Source organism: Cyprinodon variegatus, unplaced genomic scaffold (genome assembly GCF_000732505.1).
Source record: "Cyprinodon variegatus isolate N-32 unplaced genomic scaffold, C_variegatus-1.0 Scaffold24, whole genome shotgun sequence".
Lineage (NCBI taxonomy): Eukaryota > Metazoa > Chordata > Actinopteri > Cyprinodontiformes > Cyprinodontidae > Cyprinodon > Cyprinodon variegatus.
This window is the reverse complement of record NW_015150477.1, coordinates 1,147,289-1,160,348: the sequence shown is the minus strand read 5'-3', so window position 1 is coordinate 1,160,348 and position 13,060 is coordinate 1,147,289. Positions and strand designations below refer to the sequence as shown.

Genomic DNA, 13,060 nt, shown 5'->3' with positions numbered 1-13,060 from the left:
CCTCAAACTTTGTGGGCGGGACTAAGTTCGGAATGGCACCCAGGCTACCTGTATTTGGCTCCACCCGTCTTTCCATCAATTTAAACCATCTTTCCTGTCCCTTCTGAAGAAAAGCAGGCACAAACCATGATGCTGCCTACACCATGTTTGACAGTGGGGATGGTGTGTTTAGGGCTATGAGCTGTGTTGCTTTTATGCATGACATTTTATACTTGCTGCGCTGAACAGGGAGCGAGGGATGCATGCCAAAAGTGACGCAATCATGCCATCCCTGGCCCTGAGCGCGGACCTGGCTCGCAGCCTCAGTGCTAGGTCATGCACCTTTGAATTTATGTCTTGCACTGTTGCCAAAAAGTTCAATTTCTTCCACATGTTTGCTGTGTTTCCCAGGTGGCTTGTTGCAAACTTTAAACAAGACTTTTTATTTGTATCTTTAAGAAATCACTTTCTTCTATAAAGGCCAGATTTGTGCAGTACATAACTGATTATTGTCCGATGGACAGAGTCTCTGCAGCTCATCCAGAGTGATCATGGGTCTCTTGGCTGCATCTCTGATCAGGCTTCTCCTGTTTAAGCTTAAGGTTTAGAGGGACGGTGGGTCTTCTTAGATTTGCAGCGGTCTGATACTCTTTCCATTTCGTTCTTTCTTTTTTTTCTTTTTTTAATGGTGTCCTGTCTGGCGATGTGGCAATAAAAATAACTGTCCTGATGCCAAAAAGAGCCCTTCAGATTTTACTTTCATTAGTGGAGCGGCATGGCTATCGCCATAGTGTTCCGCTTGATTTATGCATATAAATTGCTTTATTATAATTATGCAGTTTTACAGATTATATGGACACTGCAATGTATGTAGAACAGGAAAGGAAAAATAGAAAAAAAAAAGAAATAAAAATCCCTTTTAATATCATTGCTTGCACAGTGCTCCTTGGGATATTTAAAGCTTGGGAAATCTTTTTGTATCCAAATCCAGCTTTAAACTTCTCCACGTCTGTATCTTGGACCTGCCTGGTGTGTTCCTTGTTCTTCATGATGATCTCTGCTCTTTAAACAGACCTCTGAGATGATCACAGAGCAGGTGCATTCTTACGGATACTAGATTACACACAGGTGGATTCTATTTATCATCATCAGTCATTTAGGCCAACATTAGATCATTCAGTGTCATAATGGAGGGAGGGAGTTTGCTGCACGGAAAGTAAAGGGGCCAATTATTTTTGCATGTCCCACTCCCTTATCTTTTTATTTGTTAAAAGAGTTTAAAACATCCAATACATTTTGTTGCACTTCATGATTGTGTCTCATTTGTTGTTGATTGTTCTCAAAAATTTTACAATTTTATATTTTAATGTTTTAAGTCTGAAATTCACCAAAAGTTCAAAAAGTTCAAAGGGGCCAAAAAGTTTTGCAAGGCACTGTAAATCTGGATTATATGGTGATAAAGAAAACAGAGGACACATGGTACAACATGAAGAAAAAACATCCATCCATCCATCCATCCATCCATCCATCCATCCATCCATCCATCCATCCATCCATCCATCCATCCATCCATCCATCCATCCATCCTGATAGCTAAAAGTCAAATTCTGCGCAATAGTCCAGTTTTTTTAATTTGTTTTTACCCATAAAACTGTAATGTGCAGGTACAGACCCCCTGATTTATCCCTCAGTGGTGCTTTTACTTCCCCTGATGACTGGAGACATACTTGGATCTTTGGTTTCATGCTTTTCAGCACAGTTGTTCCCATTCATAAATTCAGACTGCTCTTTTGGGAGATCCGATTTAAACCAAGCCCCGCCCCCCTTGCAGATCCAATCACAGCAGCGGCCTGTTCCTCCAGGTCAGCTGCCCAGAGTGCTGAAATCCGAGGCATCCGCCGGACAGTTGTTTGTTGGAGTATATGACGAGATGGATGTGCTCCTTGTATGATGCATTTTTTCCGTATACACTGGAGTCTGTGTTTGGCCCTGACTAATATGTTTACACTGAGTGAGTGAGGCGAACAGGACACAACTCCTCTGGAGTCGAGCTGCACATATAAACTGCACAGGAAAGCTATGAGACAGACTTCCTGGTGATTCTCCAACAATCTACCCCTACTCACAGCTCCCCCTCTCCCTTCCCATCCATAATTTTAGTGTCACTCCACTGTCTATTTCTGTGGTGTCCTGCAAAGCCTCAATTCATGCTCTCTGCTCTGAAGTCATGCTTTCTCATGCATCTCTCCACAACTCCTCTGCTTCTTATATTGTCTGCTGTCAAGCTGCTCCTTTGCCCATTTGTGGATCAATTTCATTTTGGAGATTCTCCACCCCAACTCCCCTGGGAGCCCACTACATCGCTCCTGCTACTCCCTAGCATACCACAGACTCCAGGACGTCCCCGGAAGACCCTAACCCCTTCCATCTGTCCATGTCCTTCACTAATACACTCTCTCCCTTTTCCTCCTGCTTCCTTTCCTTCTTGGTCTTCAGCGTCCAGCCGCTCTGCTTGTTCCCACAGTTTGTCTCATGTAAACATTAGTCACTGTCGCTGACCTTGTGTGCGGTATCTCCTCGACGTCACAGCAATGCAACCGTCGATGGCACAGAGCAAAAACAGAGATGCATGCCTGCAAACAGATACTGACCACATGATCATGGAAACCATCGTCATGATGATTTCATTGAGGATGTTGAAGAAGTCGCACATGATTCTCCCACGCTCGCCCATCCTGCCCATACAGATCCCGAAGGTGATGAAGAAGCCAATCAAGCCTCGAAGAACAAACAGTGGAGTTAGTTTACAGCAAAAATAAACACAAACAGATGCTTGCAGGCCAAACCTGTTGCATACATGAGCTATGAACTCACCAAGAACATTCATGCCCCATTTGTATTCCAGTTTTTTCCTGTTTACTACTATGGGCTCAGTTTGGTTTGGTGCTGCCACCGCCACCTGTTTCAACACCGTCTGCACCTACAAGAAGATCCCAGGCTGATCAGTGGCTTGGACAACCATCTCAGCAGCTGGAGACTTAACTTTCGGATGTGTTTAAAGAGAAGGCTAATGGAGAACAAGAGCTTCTAACATAAAAGACAACAAAGAGACATAAAAGAGTCGAAAAGGCTGAAAGGGGAAGGAAGATTTCTTTCCACTTTAACATTCAGGCTTTTTATGACTAATGAATCCCTGATGCTTACAAACAAAAGGACCAGTAAAACAGAAATTTAAGGAGCGGTATAGGGGGAGAAAGGAAAAGAACGGATGGATTACCATGGGAAAAGACAGGAATAAAGGGGTCTACAAGGTCAGATCTGTCAGCATTCACCAGCAGATTCCTCACTAAGGTAAGTGCAAATGTGGCAAATAAAAATATGTCACTTTGCCAATTTAACAGAGAGAATTTAATAAAGAAAACTCTCATTGTTGACACAGAGAAGTTTTTTTTTTTGAAGAGAATAACCTATGCTTCACTTCAATTAGGTTTGCAGACTTTCACTTCTGCACAGTTCTCTTAGGGTCACGCCGCAGCTTTAAATCAGTTTCAGGTGTGGATTTTGTTTTTTCCCCCGTTTTTGTTATGCTTTTCCAGTTCTGCTGACATGTTTGGGACCAGTGTTCTATATAAGACTCAATTTATTCCCGGTAAACTCCACCATGGCCACATTTGATTCTTCAATAGTTCAGGGTCTACTCAACGGCTTCATGCTGTTGGGTCAGTATGAATGCGAAACAAAATCAAGTAATCACCTCTCCACCACCATGTTTTATGGACGCTTTTCGGAGTGTGTTGTTTATTCCGAACACTGTGCTGTGAATCATTGCCAAAGGTATTTAATTGAAGCTAATCTCTCCAAAGAACAAAGTTCCAGAAAACGTATAATTCAGAAGTTGCTATTTGAACAATGCTGCCATATTCTTAGTCTTTCCATGTCTATTTTTTGAACAAAAGCCACATTTATTCCTTTTTCTGCATGTCAGGCGTTAAAATTTATATCTAACATTCTAACTGAGATTTTCAGAATCTGACACAAGGGTCAAGAAGGCTTCATAGCCTGAATTTGGGGAGAATGTGAGGAAAGACCTATTCCATGAGCTTTTTGTTCTTGTGAGCAATCTTTATGTAGAATAACAGGCTTTGTAAAGTTTGAAAATCTTCTTACTAAACTGTCTGAACGCCTGCTTTAATAAAGATAGCCTCAGGTGTTGATTAAGTTGTGGTTGATATATGATCATAGAAAACAGGCTGTCATGATGAATATTTTTTTTCTGAAATTTAAAGCATACCTACTTAGTGCAAACGAAAACATAAAGACTTTCAGGTATTTTATTTTTAGGAAAAACCTCTCGTAATGTGAATGAACCATTCCCTAGAAATACCAGGAGGTCTTTCAAAGAAAAATTTGATTCTTCTTTTAAACTGATGCACAGGCATGCTTCAAATAGCCAAAAACATCTAAAGAGGACCAACAGTAGCTTTGGTGTCTGTATGACAGGTTTGCGAAGGAAAGGAATTCAAATGAACAAACACAAAGGTAGGGACACAATAAACTGGAATGCAAAGGTAATATGACTGGCTAACAGGTATGCTAACTTATGGCATGAAATGTATATAAGAAATCAAATTAACAGTAACTGTTAATTAACAACAACACATGGTAAGTACCTGTTGGAAGCAGGCCTGCACCAGGTTCTCAGGAAAGAGGTTTCTGATCAGGTCCAGAAAGGCGTCCAGGCTGCTGACCTCCTGGTTTTTTGTTCCTGTGGATGACGTGCTGCCCCTCAGTTTGGGGTTCCCTGGGTGAATTCCCAGAACCAGGATCACTCCCAAGACTGCAGCTATTACAGTGGTGGACATGTAGTACACCATGGCTCTGCTTCCCATCCTTCCACTGGAGCGAGCGTCAAGACCAGCGAGACCTGAAGCACAACATAAGGGTACGATACCATTCCTTCACCAATCAACGAGTGATGATGTAGAGCTGGCGGCAATCGTTTCTGCTCAGACTTGAGATGAAATGGCTCTTTTACAGTCAGTGGCAGCACTTCTTTTAGCTTGTGTCTAAGTTGCAGAAATTTGTTCTTCGGCAGCTAGAGGTCTTGGACTTTGTTCAGCCTCCCTAAAGAAGAGCCAAATCGCCGCAAGGGGCCTTATTATATGCAGTAGTGCCTGCATGTAGGTTTCTTCATATTGGTGTGATGCTGAGCTCCTGCAGCTAAAGGAGGCACAGCTGGTTTCACTCTGTCTCCTAATGAGCAGAGTATAAAGCGGGGTGTGGAACTGATCTCAATGCCTCATGGCCACTTGGGTGGCATGCATGTTGAAGGACACTTATCTTTTGGTGTGTCCTTGCCCATTTGTTTTGGGAATAAAAGTGTACAGTATTGGGGTTTTAGAGAACTGATTGCTTTAGCTGACTGCCTATATATATATATATATATATATATGACGGAGGGAGTCAGTAGAGTAGCTGTCTTTGGGATGGAGGCTTTTAGGGAATCCTTTATTGTAGCAGGGCCACCTTTCATGAACTAAATCTTATCTTTAAACAATGAAAGATTTCTCTTTTACAGCAGAAATCAAGTTTTCTTACTACAATTTGTATTGCTTTTGTAAACCTTTCTTACCAGTAATAAGGCTGGAGATGATTAGAGGCAAGATGAGCATCTTTAGCATCCTCATGAGGATTTCTCCAGGAAAGGAAATCATGGTGAGAGCAGCAGCATCTTTAACCATCATGTAGCGCAACAGCATCCCAAACACTGCTCCCATGACGACACCTGAGGAAGAGGTGATAGCAAACACCAGGTATTTCCCAAACAGTTTCGATTAATGAAAAAATTTAAATACGGGGAGTAATTTTAATAAAGAAAAATCATTTTCGATAATATAAATTCTTATGAATAACTGGTTAAGGCAGTTAGAGTTGAAAGTCGTTAATTAGTTTTCAACAGAAAGGAAATTATAGTTTAAGTAAGAGTGGGATCCCTCCTCATAAGTCAAAATTTAGGAATAAACACAGCTTCCACACCTGTTTAGCAGCAGACGAAAAAAAGAATCCAGATTTTCCATGTAGTTTACAGCCCTTGAGTGGACTCATTGGCCAGTTGTTTCACATCTGAGATGTAAGGGTTCGCTGACTAATGAGAGCCATCTACCGTAATGTAAACAACTTCATATCTGAGTTTAAATCTTGGTGACAAATTACAGACAAAAAAATAACACACTTCTCGACTTTGCACGGACTTTGTTTGTACAAGAATGCAGCTGTGGCGAAACACACCAAAGTGTTTACAAAAGGAGAGTAAAGACAACAACAAGCCGACAAAGTTTTGTGGGAAAATGATCAGGGAGTGTGTAAATCTTGATTCAAGTTAAGCAACGTTTGCTGCAAAATGAGATTAACAGGAGAAAATGATAATCTTGCCATTAAGGGGAGACTTGGTTCTTGCACAGTGACACACATATAACCTTAGGGAACAGCCTGAGCCTAAATGTCCAAGCCTACCAAGAACAGTGAGTCCCAGGAGCAGGTTGTGAGTATTACGGCTGCAGTGGCCGGCATCCTTATATGCAAGCTCAGTATTGTCATCTCGAGAGGTTTCTTCTTTGTCCTTCTCCTTTTTTGTGTTGGACTGGTTGGCTGTCGGCTGGTTTGTCATCCTGCCTGTGGAAAAATTAAGAGAGTTGAATTTGTTTTTTTCTGTGGTTTCATGCTTCACAAAGAACCTTGGTCTCATAGTGCGTTGCATTAGTTTATTTTATTCACTTATTATATATTATTTTATATTATCTTTTAAGATGCAGCCAAATAAATCGGTTTTGTACTTACAGGAAAACCCCAGTAGTACATACTGCTGATCTTTAAGGATAAATGTGGGTATACTTAGAAGAAGGGTTTATTTAATGTAGGCTTTATTTGAGCGCTAGTCTCGGGGTATTTCTGAATGAAGTATGCAGATTTTGCCATATTTACCAGTATTTGGGTACTGCAGATTCCCCCCAGAATCATGACTGATTGAATTGTCACATTTGACACTATTGGAAGAATTAAAAATTTAAAATAATAAAGAATGAACATAAAAAAGTAAATAATAAACACAGTCTCTCCAGAAAACACACTTTGTTTGAGATGACAGAACATTCACATTAATGTGGATGATGTGCAGTCAAAAAGAAATGTGTTAACCTCTTTCCATATGCTTCATAATTTTAGTAGAAGCCAGATAACATTTTCATTACATAGAGTTATGCCTAAAAAAAAAAAATTTCTATAAAAATTTTCCTTGTACTTGTTTCAACATTTCTCCACGTTTTGGTGGCTCTGTAAATGAGAGCCACAACCACTGGCTGTTTTGCAAATCATTTAAAGGAGAAAAAAGGGGAAAGAACACAGGGAGACCAGCACGCAAGTAACAGCTACAAGCACATAGCTGCAGAACAAAGCATGATGCCCTTTTAGATGGAGTTGGTGGGCGTATGCTTGGACTCATTGACCTGCCAACAGCATCCTACACATTAGTGTTTGGAGGAAAATTTGTAATTTAGAAAGCGGTGTGTGAATAAAAATCTTATTCAGAAACATTAATATTTGGAGATTTTACTTAACTGACAGTGTACAAATAGGGTAAAAATTGAGTTATTTACAGGGGGGATACAAGCTATTTTATGGGAATAAGTGTAAGCAAGCATTTAGGTTGACTGCAGGATACCTGGGTGCCAATAGACTTACTTCCATGGTTTACTGATAGGGTTTTACATGTGAACTAGACATGGGTACAGTTCAGTTTGTTACCTCATACTTACAGAGTTCCTACTGTGGGGTTATTTTGTAATAAGGTAAAAACTCATCTTTTCCACATAGATTTAATTCAACTTTCTTTAAGTCCTTTGTGTCCTTAATCTATTTTTATTTTATGCAGCAGTCTGCATAAGAAGATGCTTTATAAATAAAGGTACAGAGATTATTTGTTGTCTCTTCAAGGTATCTATGGGATAATCACTGAATACCTACTTAAGGGCCAAAACTACTTGTCTGGTCTTTACAGTGCACTATGGGGTATACGGGGTACCTATGGGTGTTCCTAGACAGAGCCTGTAATATGTAAAATGCAATGAGTTTGCAAACTCTCCTTCTACTGTCCAAGAACCTGCATGTTAGGTTGAATTGACATTTCAAATTTCCTATAAGACTGAGTGTCAGTGTGCATGGTTGTTCATCTTTGAGTGTCTCTTTGTGGCCCTGCAATGGACTGGCGGACCGACCAAGATGTACCCCACCTCTCACCCATTCACTACTGGGATAGGCTCCACTCCCCCCAGACCACATTAGGGAATAAGCGGTTACAATAATGGATGGATGGAAGTTCCCAAACTCATTGCCTAATGAAAACTGTGGGCTTGATAAATATTAATATGTGCAAGTTATAAACCTTTGTTCAAAATGTCACTATCATTTATTTGGATTTATAGTTATACATATGCATATATATACATATATATAGAGAGAGTTATATGTCTATATATTTATATTATGTTGTGTGGTTTGTTGTATATATATATATATATATATATATATATATATACTCTTTGTATATCTGGAGTGTGTAACAAGTGATTTGTAATTCTGATTCTGATTCTGTTTCACAAACCTCAACTAAATTAATAATTTGAGTAGACTTAACTCAATAGCGATTATAAGCTCATTTTTAGGATCTAACATTAGAGCTCATCCGCTTACATATATCCTTTAATATTTCCATTGATCACACAATTTCTGATTTTCAGTTCAGTGAGATCTATTCACAGGAGAAAGTATTCTGTATTTATGTGAAGGGTTGACATTTGAGTCTTCAAGCTCATTAACCGATTAATTGTTGCAGTAACTTTTCTCAGGGTGTTGTCTGGCCATACTCACTGTCAACAAATCAGCCAATGAGGTTACACTGACCGGCACAAGGCTCCGCCTCTTTCAAATACTCCAATTTTATGTGTATATTCAAGCTCACTATTTTAAATAGTCAAGATTTATTTTATCTAACAGGTTCCAGCACTTTCTAAAACTAGTGTAAACAGCAAGTTGATGAGAACTGAGTTGATAACTTATGCTTTTTAATTAAACTGAATGTTGGGTTTTACAGCGTAGAGCTGGCCTTGGCCCCCACTTATGGCCCGTTTAATAATTTCTTATTATGATACGCTCAGGTACAGAAACTCTAACTCATTAGTTACTTGAGTCTTTAAGTTTATTATCATTAATGATGATTGAAGAATAAAATACTGGCCCAGTAAACCTGTCTAGAACCAAAACTTGGGTTACCTACAGGGTACCTAGTTACAGGATACCCTTTGTGAGTCCCTGCTTAGTAGCTTTTGGTATCAGAAGGATCCTCAGGGTTGACATTTCCCAACTTATATTATACCTAAGCTGAACTTATGGGTACTGAGTAAGCAAGAGACTGTTTTTAACCACTATCCTAGTTTTCTGGTTCTTTTTTTAAGTAGGAAAACATGAAAGAGCACCTATATGTGCACAGCATGAAAGTGCTGTATATATTTATGTTCCTGATGATTGTAAACATGCATGACTCTGTATGACCCAAAGAAAGGAAACAAAAACTATTTGCTAAACAGAACATGAACAAACAACTCCAAAGATGTAATCTGTTTATCTGTACTTTCGATTGGCCACACATAAACTCCCAGAAGCTGCATATGTCATGGTATGGAGCTTCTAAGAAAATATTTAGGTCATAACTGTAGTTATGATGAGCGAGCATGTGTGGTAACGGTGGTTAAACAGTTTTTTAGATCTGGGAACTGGCTTTGCTGACCCCATAGGCTGAATATTTTAAAGCTAAATTGATGGAACAACCTTTATTTATTTCTGGTTATCAAAATGTTTTAAAAAGTTAGAACAATTCAGAGTGATAATTAACACCAAGCATGCAGTTTAACTTTAGCGCCATCCTCACTTTCAGTGTAAAATCATGGCTACTTTCCAACATGGAGGGAAAATCCTTAGAAAATAAACAACAGAGCCCCGTCAATAAATTACAAGTGACACATTTATAGTTTTCAGGGTTTTTTTTAAATCCTGTAAAGTTATTTTATTTAGAGCTAAAGTCTTTGGGGCTTTTGTTTGCAAACTTTGTAGACCATTGTAGACCACAAACTATCCAGATGCCGACTTGTCTTACAAGGAAAACATGAGACGCTAACATTTCATCTAAGAGAGGTTTAACATCTCAGGAGATGGTGGAGTCAAAGAGGCTAACAACAGATTGCTGCGCTGAGTGCTATTATATTTTTTTCATCCACTGGCACTTCTAAATAATTATTCTAGAAAGCAAGTTGATCATTTTCAATCCAGCACAAAGAACTGGTTGTCCCATATGTTCCCAAAAGACCACATGTTCTCAAACTGCAGGTTCACTGGTGGCTTCTATATTTTCCAAAAGTGCTTTGGGAGGGAGACCTTTTCATTATTGCGTTTCTTTCTGAAGACACTTTCTGTCTACTGAAATATTTGTTTTTGCGAAGGATGTAGTTAGAGTGGCCCAAATTATCCTGAGTTATCTCTGTAGTAATGCTGCTACAGGCTTAAGCTGCTGGAGGACATAATCACCTCTTTACCTTCTGCTACCTTCTCCAACTGCTCTCCAATTAGAGATACCTGCAGTTTTTTTTACAGCCATTTATTTTACATGCTATGTGTTTGTTTTGTCTTCTTAGAGGCTTAACCTGGCCTGGGGTTCTTTTAGCTGTTACATTTCCCTGACGAAGATAAGCAACCGCTGTTAAAAACTTCATATTTTATTGTTATGCCGCAACTTAAACACTTTATCTCTTTGAAAAAGCAACTAAAGGAACGAATGCTGCAGCCTACACAGTTATGCACTAACTTTAGCAGTGATTATCTATTGCATGGAGCCCTTAAAAGATCTACAGCCTGTATTAACTCCTTAATTTAATATAGAAAGTATTACTGCTACGTTTGTTTTTTATGTCTGTCCTTTCTTCTCAAATCCCCGGTTTGTGGTTGCAGATGACTGCTAACACTGGGGGAGTTTTCCTTTCCACTATCCTCTACATATGTTCAGTATGAGGGATTGCTGCAAAGTCAACAACACTATTTAAAAGAACTGTCCACCGTTCATACATGGACATTCAGGTGGAGGGATGTCTGCAGTGTGTGAGTGCAATTGGGTGGGTTTTATTAGAAAAGAAAACTTTTTTTTTATGTGAAACATCTATGAAAATTGGATACCTATATGCAAAAGTTCCTTTAATGCAACATTTGTTGTGAATCAAAGCTGTACAAATAAGCTAAATTAAATGAAAAAATTTTACGTATGTTCCACTGCCAGATGACTCGTCTCCTTTGATCGGTTACCCACGGCTCAACTAATTTTATTCAATGCACAAACACTTTATTGGTTCCAAAGGGAAAGTGAATATTGTGGTAACTCTCTATATGTGTCGATAGATGTTGGCAGGAAGGATCTCCTCTCCTGCAGTTGATCTGGAGAAGCTGACTGACTGAATGTAGTCTGTTAGTGTTCTTCTGAAGAGAATTCTCTTCATAAAATGAATAATATACAAATTTTCTCGATTAAATTGTCTCTAGAGGTTCTAGAAAAGTTCCTAGTACAGAGCTGGTCTTCTTTCTTGGTAAATAAGATTACACTCCTCAGAACAGACTGATAAAAGATGTCCAGCATGTTGCTACAAACACTTGAAGGACCTAACCTTCCTAAAGAATTATAGTCTGCTCTAACCCTTCAGGTAGACTGCTTTACAGTTCCGTGTCTGTTTATAGCCCTCCACTACATTTCTTCTTCCATCGTTTTGACAGCTTTGCTTCATATTCCAGATGATATGTTTGTTTCCACACCATGCAAAAAAGTCGTCCACCAGCTCCCTTTACTTATCTTCTTATCCGTCTCTGATGCTCTCAATAACTGCAGAGTCATTTGAGCTGAATTGTTCAGACTAGAAAGGTTTTGTATCCTCTTCAGAAGAAAAAATCCTGCAAAAGCTGCAAAGCAAAGCCTCATGAGGGCATCTCGATCAGATGCAAACCCCATCTTTGCTGACTTTGATGTAAAGTAGGATTGGGTCCATTTGGAAGTCCTCTGGATTAGCAAGCAGCTCTGTTTAACTCTTTAAAACTGGGCCAGATAAGGCTATGTAGCAGGTTTATTCAACAAAACCAGACCTCAGATTCAAGGAGCTATAGAAGTTTTTACATAAGGGGATTTTCTGTATTTAGAAAGGAGTCTACCAACATCTGTCCAGTAGGAGCTTGGAGTCATGCCACAAAGTTTTGTTTTAACTTTTGCTTTTACACATATGATTCAAAATTAACTTTCTGGGTTTTCTGGAGAAGGGAATACCAATCCCACATCAGGAGGTATGCAAATAACTGAATTTAAACACCACTGTGGAAGAAATACTTGGAATTGAAGGAAAGAATTTGACAAAAAATTATCTTCAGGCATTTATTTTAGTAGAAGTAATAATTTAATCAGTAAAAGACTCTGTGTGTCTCAAATAGTAAAAAAAAAAAAAGCTGAGTCTTTAGGAGTATCATACGCCATGCAAGCATTAGTTTTTGATAACATTTTTAAGTAACAGAGGTTGTTTATTCAACCTTCTTTAAACCAAATGTTCAGAGATTCAGTGATTTCATATTGGTTATGAAATGCACCAAATGACACTGCTTTGAAATGCTGAATAAATAAAGAAATGTGAGAGGACCTCCAGAGTAACCAAAATTGTAAGCGCCGAGTGACTATTCAATCATCTTTTCAGAAAAATGTGAGACTTGTTAACATGATTAGGGAATCAGCCAATCACTTAACAACTGATCCCTTCATGCATCTAGATGTGGTAAAGAGGAACCAAGCAGTGCAATGAAGAAGTCAAAGCCTTTAAGCTACTTTGAAAGTGAGATGGTTGTGTGTGCAGGAAAGGCTGCGCCAGAACAGACAAACGGTACACTGCAAAAATAATCTAGAAATAAGTAAAGATTTCTTAAATTAAGTGTATTTACCCTTACTTTGAGTAGGTAA

The 13,060-nt window shown here is 39.1% G+C and overlaps 1 protein-coding gene across 1 annotated transcript in view; it reads right to left on the bottom strand.

Annotated features, from left to right (window-relative positions):
- The window catches only part of LOC107096803 (excitatory amino acid transporter 2-like), a 21,305-nt gene extending 14,659 nt beyond the window's left edge, over positions 1–6,646 (bottom strand). The window contains exons 1-5 of the mRNA XM_015393629.1: positions 6,493–6,646; positions 5,612–5,764; positions 4,650–4,903; positions 2,854–2,959; positions 2,631–2,757 (exon numbers count right to left, since the gene is read on the bottom strand). Coding sequence (XP_015249115.1) covers positions 2,631–2,757; positions 2,854–2,959; positions 4,650–4,903; positions 5,612–5,764; positions 6,493–6,646 — 794 coding nt within the window. The remainder of the gene's footprint in view (positions 1–2,630; positions 2,758–2,853; positions 2,960–4,649; positions 4,904–5,611; positions 5,765–6,492) is intronic.
- Between the last annotated feature and the right edge of the window lie 6,414 nt (positions 6,647–13,060).